Raw genomic sequence first — 14540 nt, 5'->3', positions numbered from 1 at the left:
CTCAATTTTCCATTTGACTTGGCCTTTCTGTTATAAGGGTAACTCATCTTGTTTCCCCTGAGCGGCCACTGTCCTCCCCCAGAGGCAACCACTTCTGCGTATTGGAGCACAGGTGACTCGGCCTCTGAGTGACACGGAACTTGGGCACATTTTGTGTTGAGTCTGGTTTGACATCAGGTTCCCAACCTTCTTTTACTTCTAGGCTTTGCTTGGTGGTCTGGCCTTGCCGAGTGTCTGCCGGGCCCTGCGATATGTCAGGGTGGCCGTGGAGGGGGCCCTGGGGTTCTGGTGACCAGAGCCTCTGCTCCTCTGCTCGCCTGTCACCAACCCCGAGTCACTTCTCCACACCTGGAGCCGCCGAGATGGGGTGAGCTGTCAGGTGCGGATTGCTGGGGTCTGTGAGGGGGTGCTCTGCCAGCCCAGCAGCTGTGCCCCCACCATCCCCAAAGCCTTCCAGCCACAGGGGCCGCTGCTGCTGCCGCCGCCACCGCCACTGCTGGGTTCACCTCTGTTTCTCCAGGCCCAGATTCGATTTTTAGGCACTTTTGATTTAAACCTTTCTGAATTCCAGACAGAATCTTCCTGATTCTCCTTGTCCTAGAACAGCTGTGACATCTGCCCTGTCCCCTAAGTGCTGGCCTTGTGTGCAGCCTGCCCAGGCTGGGGCTAGCCTGTGGGCGGGCCACTGCCCCACAGTGTTTGGAAGGCTCTCCTTGCTCACTGTGCTGGGGACAAGCAGGGGCCTGGAGACCAGGGCAGGTATGTCCTAGGAGGGTCCTAGGCTCACCGTTCCTGACGGGGCAGGTGCCTGAGTCTTCTCTCTGGAGACTCCCAGGCCAAGTGGGGTGCACAGGGTGAGTGACCAACCCCTGAGCCTTGGATCAGGGTGGAGGCTGCCTAGGACCCAACCTGTATGTGCATGTTTGTGGGACACACTGTGCCCCACACCTTGACCATGGGCCCTTTTCTAGTGGGGAATGGTGGCAAGGGGGAGATCCCAGTCGTGTGCAGGCAGATTTCTTAGGCTTTACATAGCACCGGAGCTGGCCTTGGCCAGGCCCACTCTGCTGGTGCTGGGCACCCGCTTGCTTACCCCAGGGCCCAAACACACAGGAAGGCGGCTTCACAGTTTGCTCTGGCCCTTAGGAAACAGTTGTATTGCCCAGAGTGCATTTAGTTTGTTTGTTTGTTATTGGAGAGGCAAGTTTCCTTCCTTCCTGAACTAGAAGGGTTTGGCGTGAATATAGCATTAGAAGCACAAGCTTTATGCCTTGATGTAAAGAACAATTGATTTTCCTGCCAGCAGAGCAGCAGTGTAGAGGGGTGTGTGTTGTGTTATGTTGTGTGGACATCCCCTTGAGCCCAGATTAGCCCTGAGAGGCAGGGTAGAGGGCCATTCTCACCCTCCCCCCAGACCTGTGACCCATCTTGGGTGTGGGGAACCATTTGGGAGCATCCCCCCTGCCCTGCTGTGGGCCTGAGTGCCTTCCTTCTGTACTTGGGAGAAACAGAGGCCCAGCCTTGGGGGAGGCAAGCAGGCCAGGCCTCCGAGAACCCACCCAGCAAAGAGGACTGCATCCTAAGGCTCCAAGCAGCCTGAAGGGCTGGCTGTGCAAGGGGACCCTGGGACCCTGGGACCCTGGGGAGGTGGGAAGTGGGAGCCAGGTGCAGGTCTCCCCACTCCCACCTCCCTGTCCTTCAGTCTTTCCCAGTCTGTCCCCCATGTGCCTACCCTGCTGCCGTGCCTCAGGCCTGGCAGCTCTGGCGGACCATGTCCTCTGGCCCACCTGGCCTGGGGTGCGAGGCTCTCCCTGTGGGCCCCACTCCAGGTCCTAGCCTCCCTGAGACCGGGGCCTGCGGGCCTGCCACGCCCCCGGGGTGTGGACCCATCCTGGGTGTGTCTGGCAGCAGCCCCCCTACCCTCAGTGCGCACCAGAGGCCGCCTGGGATAGGAGTGTTGTCAGCCTCAGTGACGTCAGCCCTGCAGCTACATGCCGGTGCCTTCCCCCGCCAGCCTCCATCCATCCCAGGAGGGCAGTGTCCTGCTGCACACAGGATCTCCAGGTCTGGGTTTGGCTAACACATTGGCACGGGCTGCTCAGAACAAGCAGGTGTCCCTGTCCCTTCTCCCACCAACTTTATCTTGGATATGCCCCCGCCCCTTCCCTGCTCTGTCCAGGCTGGGCAGCCTGCCCCGCCACCTCCCTCCCATGGTCTACCATGGTCCCCATCACCTCAGGAGGCGACCTGTGAGAGGAAGAGGGTTTGCTTGTTACTTCAGGACGCTGAGCTGACTCCTTGAACCTCTGCCAGGCAGAACTGGGCCAGCAGTGGTCCAGGTGGGCAGATGAGGGGAAATTGCTCAGCGCCCATGGAGTTCGGGCTATGCCCAGGGGGCTGGGTCATCGAGAGGGGCTGCTGAGGTGCAGATGTGTCACCACCCATGGCTGGAGATGGTCAGTCTAAGGGCCGTGGCACGGGGACAGAAAGGCTGTGTTCTCCGCTAGGTGGGAATGTACTCAGTAGGTTGCATTTTGTGGTCTGATACCTGTGACCCTCAGCACATGTTGGAATTGGCCCCTGCCCAGAAGGTCCCTAGAAACTCCAGAAGCAGAGCATCAACTGGGTTAGGAGACCCACAGGTGGCCCTGAGTCAGGGGTGGCCCCAACCACAGCATGGAAAGGACCATGCATGCCCTTGTCCTCTCCTCATGTACTCAAACTTTTTATTGTGAGGAAATTCACATAAAATAAAGCTAACCGTATTAAACTACGTTCAGTGGTATTTAGTGCATTCACAGTGTGCGCCATCACTTCTACCTAGTTCCAAACTGTTTTCATCACGTCGGAAGGAAACCACGGGCCCATCGCACAGTTGCCCTGCAGCCCCTGGGACCACCAGCCTTCTATGTGCCTCTATGGACTTGCCTGTCCTAGACGTTTCATGCAAATGGAATTGTATGACATGTGGTCTTTTGTTTCTGGAGTCTTTCACTTAGCATGTTTGTTTTCAAGGTTCATCTATGTTGTAGCATGTGCCAGAATTTTATTCCTTTTTGTGGCTTGTCCATGTATTCATCGGTAGACATTTCCGCTGTTCTCACCATAGACTATTGTGACTAGATCCGCTATGAACGTGTGTGTATTTGTTAGAATACCACTTTTCAGTTCTTGGGGATGGATACCTAGGGCTGAAATTGCTGGGCAGGTGCCAGGTATATTTAACTTTTTGAGGAACTGCCAGACTGGTTTCCAAGGCAGCAGGACTCTTATCTTGTGTCCCCACCTGCAGCAATGTAGGGGAGGGTTCTAGTTTGTCCACAATTTTACCAGTACTTGTTATCGTCTACTGGTTTGATTCTGGCTGTCCTAGTGGGTGTGAAGTGCTACCTCAAGGTGAGTTTTGATTTGCATTTCCCTAATAACCAGTGGTGAGTATTTTCTCATGTCCTTATTGGTCATTTGTGTATCTTCTTTGTAGAAAAGCCTACCAAGTCCTTTGTGCATTTTTAAAACAGGTTTTCTTTTTGCTGTTTAGTTTTAAGCATTCTTTACACGTTTTAGATACAAGACCCTTATCAGATATATAGTTTGCAAATATTTTCTCCCATTCTGCAGTTTGTCTTTGCACTTTTCACTTGAATAAAATCCAGTTTTTTCTTTATATTCCTATGCTTTTGGTATCATATGTAATCCATTGCCAAATCCAAGGTCATGAAAATTGACATTTTCTTCTAAGAGTTCTGCAGTTTTTGTTCCTATATTTAGTCATTGGTCCATTTTTAGTTAATTTTTAATACAAAGTGAGGTAAGGGCCCAACTCTTCCTCAGTGTTTATATGTAGTTATCCCAAAACCATTTGTCAAAAAGACCATCCTGTCCCCATTGAATGGTCTTGGCAGCTTTGTCAAAAATCATTTGACCATTTGAATGAGGGTCGATTCCATTGGTCATATAGACCGTCTATGTATGGACACACAGTCTGTCTTTCTGCCAGAACCACGTCTTCACTTTCTGCCTCTTTTTCAAGATTGTTTTGGCCACTTGGGGGCTCTTGCAATTTGATAAGAAGTATAAAATCAGCCTGACCTGTGGTGGCGCAGTGGATAAAGCGTCAACCTGGAAACACTGAGGTTGCTGGTTCAAAACCCTGGCTTGCCTGGTCAAGGCACATATGAGAGTTGATGCTTCCTGCACCTCCCCCCTTCCCTCTCTCTCTATCTCTGCCCCCCCTCCTCTCTAAAATGAATTAAAAAAAACCCCACATGTATAGCCTGACCTGTGGTGGCGCAGTGGATAAAACGTCAACCTGGAACCCTGAGGTTGCCGGTTCAAAACCCTGGGCTTGCCCGGTCAAGGCACATATGGGAGTTGATGCTTTCTGCTCCTCCCCCTCCCCTTCTCTCTCTCTCTCTCCCCCCCTCTCTAAAATGAATAAATAAAATTAAAAAAAAAAAAGAATTATAAAATCAGCTTTTCCCATTTCTAGGGGGTGGGGGCATAGGGATTTTGGTAAGGATTGCATTATATCCGTAGATCATTTGGGTAATATTGTCATAATAACTATTGTCTTTTAATCCATGAATATGGATGTTTTTTCATTTATTTAGGTCTTTCTTTCAGCAATTTTTATAGCTCTCAGAGTACAAGTCTTTCACCTCCTTTGTTAAGTTTATTCCTAGGTATTTTACTATTTGGGGTGTTCTTTTAAGTGGTATCTTTTTCTTTTTTAGCGAGAGAGACGGGAAGGTAGAGAGATGAGAAGCATCAACTCATAGTTGCATCAGATTAGTTGTTCCTGATTGCTTCTCATACGTGTCTTGATTGTGGGGCTGCAGCTAAGCCAGTGACCCCTTGCTCAAGCCAGTCACCTTGGGCTTCAAGCCAGCAACCTTGGATTTCAAGCCAGCGACCTTGGGCTTCAAGCCAGCGACCTTGGGCTTTAAGCAACAACACTGGGCTTCAAGCCAGTAACCTTTGGGCTCAAGCCAGCAACCGTGGTGTCATGTCTATGGTCCCATGCTCACGACAGTGACCTGACACTCAAGCTGGTGAGCCTGCGCTCAGTGGTATAATTTTCTCAACTTCTGTTTCAGATTGTTCATTGCTGGCACAGAAACACAGCTAATTTTTGTGTGTTGATCTTGTGCCTTACAAATTTGCTATATTATTAATTTATTAGCATCAATAGGTTTTTGTACATTCTTGAGCTTTTGTATAGGATTATGTCATCTTCGAATGAAGATAGACTTACCTCTTCCTTTCCAGTTAGAAGTCTTTTATTTCTTTTTCTTGTCTGATTGCTCTGGCTAGAACTCCAGGACAATGCTGACTAGCGTAGCTGAGTTCCTGGTCTGGGAGAAAAGCATTCAGCCTTTCACCGCAGAGCATGCTGTCAGCTGTGGGTGTTCTGTAGATGGCCTTGGTCCCGTCGAGGGAGTTCACTTACATTTTTTCCTGTGACTGACCAAAGACCCCCTCCACACCAGAGACCCGTGACCACTGAGATGGTGCAGCTGGCCCCATCCCCTGTACCCACAGGTCCACCCATCCAGAAAGGGTTTGCGGACAGAGCAGTGGGGTCCCTCAGAGGCTTTGGGGGTCCTCTTACTCCTCAGAGTCTTCGAAACCCTTACAGGCTGCCCTCTTGAGCCTGACATTTGTCACAGCCCAGAAGGGCACAGACCCTGCTGGCTTGTTGTCCCTCGTCCCAGGCGGAGACTTGGGCCCCCACGCCATTGGCCTGCACTGACGGGGGCCTTCCCTTGCAGCCACACGCACTCGCCTGGGTCCATGGCCGCGGCTGGAGAGTGGTCCTGCACGCGCTGCACCTTCCTGAACCCCGCCGGCCAGCGCCAGTGCTCCATCTGCGAGGCTCCCCGGCACAAGCCCGACCTCGACCAGATCCTGCGGCTCAGTGTGGAGGAGCAGAAATGGCCTTGTGCCCGATGCACATTCCGGAACTTCCTGGGCAAGGAGACCTGTGAGGTGTGTGGCTTTGCCCCAGAACCTGTGCCCAGCACCTCCCTGCTGCCAGTCATCAATGGGGCCCTCCCCAAGCCACCCACCATCCTGGCGGAGCCCAAGGGCAGCTGCAAAGAGGAGGCAGGCTCAGCGCGGACGGAGGGACTAGCGGCCGTGGAGCCCGTTGGGGGGCAGCCTGAGGAGGAGGAGGGGTCCGCAGAGGCCAGGAGCGGCTGGGCCTGCCCTCGCTGCACGCTGCACAACACGCCCGTGGCCAGCTCCTGCTCTGCCTGCGGCGGGCCCCGGAAACTCTCGCTGCCCAGGATTCCTCCCGAGGCCCTGGTGGTCCCTGAAGTTGTGGCCCCTGCTGGCTTCCACATTCCGCCTGCCCCACCCCAGCCCGGGGAAGGCGCTGAGGCCGACCCTCCCTCTGCAGCCGACCAGGAGCCACCCCGGATGGCACCCTTCAGCCCCTTCTCGCCCACCCTGCAGAACAACCCTGTGCCTCGCAGCCGCCGTGAGGTGCCCCCCCAGCTGCAGCCACCAGTGCCTGAGGCCGCCCAGCCCTCGCCGCCTGCTGGCTCCAAGGGCCCCCCGCAGGGCCTGGGGTGGACTTCAGCTGGGGGCTCCCGCCTGGCAGAGCTGCTGTCAGGCAAGCGGCTGAGCTCCCTGGAGGAGGAGGTGGCCGAGGGCACCTCCGTGCTGCGCCGGTGCAGCTCCTGCTCTGTGCCCGGCCCCTCCAGCCTGTGCGAAGCCTGTGGCGCCACTCCGGGCAGCGATGTCATTGACCTGGCTGGGGATACCGTGCGCTACACGCCAGCCAGCCCCTCCAGCCCCGACTTCACCACATGGTCGTGCGCCAAGTGCACACTCAAGAACCCCACAGCGGCCCCAAGGTGCACAGTGTGCGGCTGCTCCAAGCTGCATGGCTTCCAGGAGCACAGCGAGCCGCCTGCGCGCTGCCCCGACTGCAGTGTGGACAAGCCCAGCCTCTGCACTGCCCACAAGGCCGGCCGCCTCTTTGCCGAGGCGCCGCCCGAGCGCTCGGGCCAGTGGGCCTGCCCTGCCTGCACGCTGCTCAATGCACCGCGGGCAAAGCACTGTGCCGCCTGCCACACGCCCCAGCTCCTGGAAAGCCAGCGCCGGGGCGCCGCACCCCTGCGGCGCAGGGAGAGCATGCATGTGGAGAAGCGGCGGCAGACAGACGAGGGTGAGGCCAAGGCCCTCTGGGAGAACATCGTGGCCTTCTGCCGGGAGGTGAGTCCCCTCAGGACGGTGGTTCACACACCAGGGCTGATGCTCCCCTTCCCGGGGGCCTCCCTCTGCATCGTTCGCCCTCCCCTGCTGTCCCTTCTGAATCAGAGAGATGGAGGAGCCCGGGACAAGAGAGCCAGCACTCCTTGCTCTGAGCTCTGAGCACTGGCACAGTCACTCGAGTGTGACTGGCCCCACTGTCCACATCTTGCCCCTTTTTTCTCTGTGCCCATGAGGGTCCATGACCCCACAGTCTGGGGTCCTGACCCCTCTCAGATGTTACTTCCCATAGACATTGAAACCACATGGAGCTGGGGACACAGGTAGAGCTTTCACACCGGCAGGCAGGCTTCCTCCAACTATGGAGATCCAGCCAAAACTCGGGGTGAGACACCCCTTTATGCTCTCTTGCCCTTGGAGCCGTGAGAGGCCTGAGCCCAAGGCAGTGGATCCCTCAGGTCAACGGGGTGCGCTCTTGCCACCCATCACTGTCAGCAGTGCACCCTGACGGCCATCCGGTCTGCGTCCTGCCTCCCCATCCCGGGCAGGTCCCCCACTTCTCTTCCTCAGGCATTTCCTTGGGGTATTTATACCTCCCACTGACCTGTCGCTGGCCTGCATTGTCCTGGCTGGCTGTGGTTCCCCCACGTATGAGTCAGTTGGTGCCCCATTTGAGTTCACACTGGTCAGGGTAGCTGTACACACACCTACCCACTTTTTTTCTAGAACTCAGGCAGCATTTTCGGGGTGCTGTCCTGGGCTGCCAGGTCGAGCGAGTGCATCCTAGGCCCAGGGCTGCCCAGCTAAGCCCGAGTGTGTGCGGCTCTGGTCCCTGCAGAACAGTGTGAACTTTGTGGATGACAGCTTCCCTCCTGGGCCCGAGTCTGTGGGCTTCCCTGCGGGGGACAGTGTCCAGCAGCGCGTAAGACAGTGGCTGCGGCCCCACGAGATCAACTGCTCTGTCTTCAGGGACCATGGCACCTCCTGGTCCGTGTTCCACACTATTCGACCCTCAGACATTCTGCAGGGGCTGCTGGGCAACTGCTGGTGAGTTTGGGGCACCTGCTCAGGCCGGGTGGCAGGACGGTCTGATCTTGCTCCTCACCAGTGAGGCCCCCGGCTCTGCACAGGTTTCTGAGTGCTCTGGCTGTGCTGGCTGAGCGGCCTGACCTGGTTGAGCGGGTGATGGTCACACGCAGCCTGTGCATGGAGGGCGCCTACCAGGTGCGGCTCTGCAAGGATGGCACGTGGACGACGGTGCTGGTGGACGACATGCTGCCCTGTGACGAGGCCGGCTTCCTCCTCTTCTCGCAGGTGGCAGGGTGGGTGGGCATGGGGTGGGTGAGGGGCACGTCTCGGTGGGCCTCATGACTCCAGCCCCTCCCTATAGGCCCAGCGAAAGCAGCTGTGGGTGGCCCTCATCGAGAAGGCACTGGCCAAGTTGCACGGCTCCTACTTTGCCCTCCAGGCAGGGCGCGCCATCGAAGGCCTGGCCACACTCACCGGCGCCCCCTGTGAGAGCCTGGCGCTGCAGGTCAGCTCCACTAACCCCCGCGAGGAACCCGTTGACACTGACCTCATCTGGGCCAAAATGCTGAGTTCTAAGGAGGCTGGGTAAGAGGGGCGGGCGCTGCGGTGCTCAGCAGCTTTGGGAGGAGAGAGACAGGCTAGGGGATAAGCAGGCTGGGATTTGGAATGGTGGGAGAGACAGAGGCCAGTGCCCTCTGCCCCGCACCGTGTTCTACAAGACGTTCCTAGTGTGGGCTGACCACAGTTAGGTCTGGCCTGCAGCCCTGTTTCATCTCCCACTGCTGGGCTGGTAGTCCCACCTGCCCAGGTCAGGACAACAGGCAGAATACTGATCAGCCCACACCTAGAAGGCCTCGCCCTGACCTGAGCCTGTGATGACCATTAGCACCTACTTGGAGCCCTGTGGAGCAAACCCCATGGAGGCACTTGGTGGGAGTGGGCTGCCCTCTGGGACCCAGCACGCAATGGACAGCATGTCTCTAAGGAGAGTCCAAAACCCTAAGCCCGGCAGAGGTGGCTTGTTGGTGCCAAGATCCTCTGCTCTGAGCTGATCCTGGGCATTACTGTTGCCCCGTCCCCTCAGAGAGCCACAGCCTGGAGCTGTTAGGACCTATCCCGCCCTGCTCGCAGCCCAAACCCTCAGCTCAAGGGCCACCATGTAGGGAGCAGCCAATACTTCCTGAGTCCTACGTGTCTCTCCTGGGTCCCCAGGTCTGTACTCCCCCACAGACAGGTAGCGCCTCCTACCCACAGGGTTAGCAAGGACTCCCTGGTGAGTGAGCCGTCGTCAGTGAAGGGCCCCCATCATTAAGGCTCCCTGCTCAGCAAGCCTGCCCAGTCAATGAGGCCACTCTGCCTGCACAGGTTCCTCATGGGCGCCTCCTGTGGTGGGGGCAACATGAAGGTGGACGATGCTGCCTACGAGAGCTTGGGCTTGCGCCCCCGCCACGCCTACTCCATCCTGGATGTCCGTGATGTCCAGGGCTCCAGGTAGGGGCTGGGCCAGCCATGGGTAGCCAGGGCTTGTGGATGGATGGTGGGAGCTGTGGCCCTCAGCCCCATGGTCCGCAGGCTCCTGCGCCTCCGGAACCCATGGGGCCGCTTCTCCTGGAATGGCAGCTGGTCGGATGAGTGGCCACACTGGCCGGGGCACCTGCGTGCTGAGCTCATGCCACACGGCAGCAGTGAAGGTGTCTTCTGGATGGAGTACAGTGATTTCATCAGGTACTTGGACTCCGGAGGAAGGAGGCGTGCGTCCGATGTCCTCCTCACAGCCATCCTGTGCTCTAGCCACGTCACTTGGGCCCACCTGACCTGTCACTGCCCTCCTCCCCTTGCCCTGACCCACAGTGTGTCCCACATCGGGAGCCTGGCTTGTCCCTCTGCAGACCTAAGGCTGGGTATGGGGCACTGGTTGGGTTCTGCCCCCAGGACTCTCCGATCTGGGTCATCCTTGGGATCTGGGGCCCCCTGGTGGTGTCTGTGGGCAAGAGCCAAGACCAGGGCTCCCAGGACACTAGTCCCAGAGCACAGAGGGGCAGAGACTGGGGAGGGAAAGGCACGTAGGAGGTGCCTGGACTCCTGATGGGGACAGCTCGTGTGTGTGTGGAGCTGGGACGGGAGCTTCTCGGTGAGCTGTTCTCTCACTGCCCAGGTACTTCGACTCCGTGGACATCTGCAAAGTGCACTCAGACTGGCAGGAAGTGCGGGTGCAGGGCTGCTTCCCCAGCTCAGCCAGTGGGCCCGTGGGGGTGACAGCGCTCACCGTGCTGGAGCGTGCGTCCCTGGAGTTCGCCCTCTTCCAGGAGGGCAGCAGGTGGGCACTGCTTGGGGGGGTAGGCTGGGGGATGGGTGTAGAAGTAGACGGCAGGGCCTTGGGCCATTGGGGTCGCAAACAGCAGGTGCTACCCGTGACCCCTCCTGGATCTGGCTGCAGGCGTGCAGACTCGGCGGACAGCCACCTCCTGGACCTGTGCGTTCTGGTGTTCCGAGCCTCCTTCGGCAGCAGTGGCCGCCTGAGCCTGGGCCGCCTGCTGGCGCATAGCAAGCGAGCTGTCAAGAAGTTCGTCAACTGTGATGTGATGCTGGAGCCTGGGGAATACGCCGTGGTGTGCTGCGCCTTCAACCACTGGAGCCCCACCGCCGTGCTGGGCCCCCCGGCCGCCGCGCAGGGTAACGCTGCCCCCCCCCGACCCCCGACCCTCCCTACCGTGGCGCCCCAGGCCCCCTCACTCACACCCTTTACAGCCTCCAGCCCCTCGACAGGGGTCCCGCGCTGTTCCCAGGAGCCCCCCGGCCACGTGCTGGCTGTGTACAGCTCGAGGCTGGTCATGGTGGAGACTGTGGAGGCCCAGCCAACCACACTGGCCGACGCCATCATCCTGCTCACGGAGAGCCGGGGGGAGCGGCACGAGGTGAGGTCGGTGGGAAAGGGGAGGGCCCGGGAGGAGGAGGCCTCGCCCCACCCACACCCGCCCTGTCTCTACCCAGGGCCGTGAGGGCATGACCTGCTACTACCTGACGCACGGCTGGGCGGGGCTCATCGTGGTGGTGGAGAACCGGCACCCCAAGTCCTACCTGCACGTGCAATGTGACTGCTCTGATAGCTTCAACGTGGTGTCCACGCGCGGCAGCCTGCGCACCCAGGACAGTGTGCCACCCCTGCACAGGTGGGCACCGCCCCAGCCCCCCTTACTCCCCGGCCTCCACTGGCCCTCACCAGCCCCCTCCCCCAGGCAGGTCCTGGTGATCCTGTCCCAGCTCGAGGGCAACGCCGGCTTCTCCATCACCCACCGCCTGGCGCATCGAAAGGCAGCCCAGGCCTTCCTCAGCGATTGGACAGCCTCCAGGGGCGCCCACAGCCCCCCACTCACGCCTGAGGTCGCTGGCCTGCACGTGCCCCGGCCATTGTGACCTCTCTGTCCTCGCCCCCCACCCTCCACCCCCCACATGCACTTTAGGAGGGAGACCCCAGCAGTGAATGCTTGAACAAGAATCTCAGGACCCTGCCCAGGGAGCTGCCAGCCAGGAGCGCAGCTGCTTCTGGGCCTTCCTCCCTGCCCTTCCCTCCTGTCTGGGCCCCCCCCAGCCGCCCAGCAGAATACCTCCAACCCGCTTCAAGCGTGGGGCTCTGCGCCAGCCCCTCTGACCAGCCTGCATCAAGGTCAGGTTCAGACAGGGCTGAGGTGAGGCTGCCCCTTTCCCATGGGCCTGTGGCCTCCTGTCTGTGTGAGGCAGCCAAGAGCTCCATTTACAAAGCCAAATCTGGGCAGGTCAGAGGCTGGGACCCCAGGGCGAGCAGGGACCACCACCCTCTCTTGTGGGGATCAAAGGCCGGGACTCCAGGATAAGCAGGGACCATCCCCTTTTGGAAGTCAGAGGCCAGGACCCCAGGATAAGCAGGGACCACCCCCTTGTGGGGAGTCAAAGGCCAGGACCACCCTCTGTGGGACATGAGCCTTCTCTCCCCAGCTTGCCCCCCAAGAGCCCATTTCCCCACCTTCACCAACCACCACAGGGCACGCAGGGGTCCCCGGAGTCTCAGCAGTGTGTCACGGAGGCAGGTGCCTGGTGACCATGGACTCAGGACCAGGGATGGGGAGGGTTCTAGCTGTCCCCTCTGATGACACTATGCAATTCCTGGAGCGCTTGTCAGGATCGAAGCCATGCCTGGGGGCTGCAGGTCAGGGGCTGCTGTTTGGTGAGGTGGTTTGTCCCCGGCACCACCTGACCTCTGCCAGGAGGACCAGCGTGCAACAGAAATCCTTAGCCAGCCCTGTCTGGGCACGCGGGGCAGGGTATGACTGCTCCCGGCCCCTCCCCTGTTTTAGAAGTCCATGTTGCTGGACTGCCTCCCAGCCATCCTCCCCCATGGCTGCTCAAAGTCCTGCATCTGCCTGTGGACATCTGAGGCCAGCTTTCCAGAGGCCTGCCTAGCCTCACTGCCCTCCAGCCCCCGGGCCATGGGAGGCCCTGCCCACCACCCCTCACTTCCTGTGGGGCTTGCCAGGGTTTTTACAACTGGAGAAACACCAGGAAGCACTACACTCCCCTTTGGGCCTCCTTTATATTTTCTCCTTGTACTCTGAGCTGTGAATATTTTTAACCCTGTACATACAGCCAGCTCTTCTGACACAGAGACTATTTTATCAGTTGTTTCCCCAGCCCTGTAGGATGATTCTTCATGGGTGTTTCCAGACTCAGGCTCTGATGGACCAAATGAAAATGTTTTGTTTTATAATGATGCCTCCTTATCTGTCTGTCACTCCTCCCAGGGGTCCTAGGCCCCTCTCCGCCCTCTATGTGCAGAGCCTTGCTGAGGGACACCCAGGCCTGCCTGGTGGAAGTTGGGGTGGCTTGCTGATCCCTGAGGTCAGCCTCACAAAGAGCCTTCAGGGTGGCCCTGCTCATCAGCTGCCTGTGCCCCAGGAAGGACCAGGTGTCCAGGCAGGGCCAAGGCTTGGGCCAGACCCTGTAGTGGTCAGCAGGCTGGTCCCTACACAGCCTCCGCCGCATGTAGACAGAAGTATAGTACGTATGTGTGGCTTTTCCCAGTGAGACGTCAGTGTCTGAGGGTGCCTGTCTGAACCCATCAGTCATCAGGCGGGAACAGATGGAGCATGGGTCCATCTCCTCTTCTGTGGGTGGCGACCTGCTTGGACCTGGGTCCCCTCCTGTTCATCCTGGGAGGCACCGTCCCCGTCTCACAGGTAGCAGCCATGGCCAGGCACATCAAGCAGCTCCCCGTCTGCTCTGCGATTCTGGTCTCAGTCTAGGCTCTTCCCTGAATGAGTCGGGGGCTGGCGTGCAGAGGCTGGCACTCAGTGGGTGTAAGAGGCCTGTCACAGGCCAGCCTATCGAATGTGAAAGCAATTAAAGCCACCAGCAGTGTTCGCTCCAGGCGGGCCTCGGGCAGCGGGGGAGCTGCCACAACACATCTTACCTCGACGCCCGAAGAAACCCGCGCTGATCCACCGCGGCTGCGCTGGCCACACTGGACCCCCTCCCGCGGGTCGGGGCCGGGCCGGGCCACGTCCACCCTCCAGTCATCAGAGAGCTAGCTCGGTCACCCCGGGGCATTCTGGGCAGCCTGAACCAGTGTTCCAGAGTGGTGTCAGGCCAGGTAGGGGCCACCACAGTGCGGCGGGGGCTGCGTGTCTACCCACTTGGCCAGCCTGGGGACCCAGCCCTCTCCAGCCGGTACCCCCACCCTCTGAACCCCAGACTTCAGGAGAGGGGGTTCCAACGGAGGGGTAAGAGAAAGGGAGGCCAGGTGCCCTCAGCCCAGTCTCTGAGGAGTTGAGGGACCCCACTGGTGAGACCCAGTCATGACACTGAAGCTTGAGGGAGGTGCTGGCAGGGTAGCCCACTAGTGGGGCTGAGGTGCGGGCTTAGCCAGGTCAGGGGGCGGCAGCTGGTGGCGGGGGGTGGCGCCAGCCAGGCCAGCCTGAAGGGGTAGACTTCACAGGTTGTGCCCTCAGCCATTGCAGGGTGGCACCCAGATCCAGGCCAAGCGTGAAGAGGTGGCTGGGCTGTCCCCCTCCTCACCGCTGGGCTTGGCTCCCACCTCAACCGGCTGTATCTGACCCTCCGGGTGCTAGGGCTCCTGGTTCCAGGCACTTCTGTCTCCCCTTCTCTTCCCCACCCTCCCCCTTCCCAGCACCCCTGGCCCCCTCCCTGTTCCTGCCATTTGGGTTGGCCCCGTGTGCCCCTATGGCCTGTGCCAGCCCATCACCCAGGCTGCCTTTCTGCCCACCCATTGGCCATGGCGGCCTTCCCAGGGCGGATGGTGA

The 14540-nt window shown here is 59.0% G+C and overlaps 1 protein-coding gene across 5 annotated transcripts in view; it reads left to right on the top strand.

The window, feature by feature from the left end:
* CAPN15 (calpain 15) overlaps positions 1–12988 on the top strand; it is a 30447-nt gene extending 17459 nt beyond the window's left edge. For 3 of the 5 annotated variants that reach the window (XM_066383048.1, XM_066383046.1, XM_066383049.1), the window contains 11 exons: positions 5772–7221; positions 8057–8265; positions 8349–8532; positions 8609–8832; positions 9613–9738; positions 9820–9972; positions 10403–10564; positions 10685–10920; positions 10996–11162; positions 11239–11417; positions 11484–12988. In XM_066383048.1, coding sequence (XP_066239145.1) covers positions 5794–7221; positions 8057–8265; positions 8349–8532; positions 8609–8832; positions 9613–9738; positions 9820–9972; positions 10403–10564; positions 10685–10920; positions 10996–11162; positions 11239–11417; positions 11484–11661 — 3246 coding nt within the window. In that variant the 5' untranslated portion in view covers positions 5772–5793 and the 3' untranslated portion in view covers positions 11662–12988. Of the gene's footprint in view, positions 1–5771; positions 7222–8056; positions 8266–8348; positions 8533–8608; positions 8833–9612; positions 9739–9819; positions 9973–10402; positions 10565–10684; positions 11163–11238; positions 11418–11483 lie in introns of all 5 variants that reach the window. The other 2 variants (XM_066383047.1, XM_066383045.1) reach the window with 2 other exon arrangements.
* The last annotated feature ends 1552 nt before the right edge of the window (positions 12989–14540 follow it).

The sequence above is a fragment of the Saccopteryx leptura genome, chromosome 4 (assembly GCF_036850995.1).
Source record: "Saccopteryx leptura isolate mSacLep1 chromosome 4, mSacLep1_pri_phased_curated, whole genome shotgun sequence".
NCBI lineage: Eukaryota > Metazoa > Chordata > Mammalia > Chiroptera > Emballonuridae > Saccopteryx > Saccopteryx leptura.
This window is presented reverse-complemented; position numbering and strand designations above follow the sequence as displayed.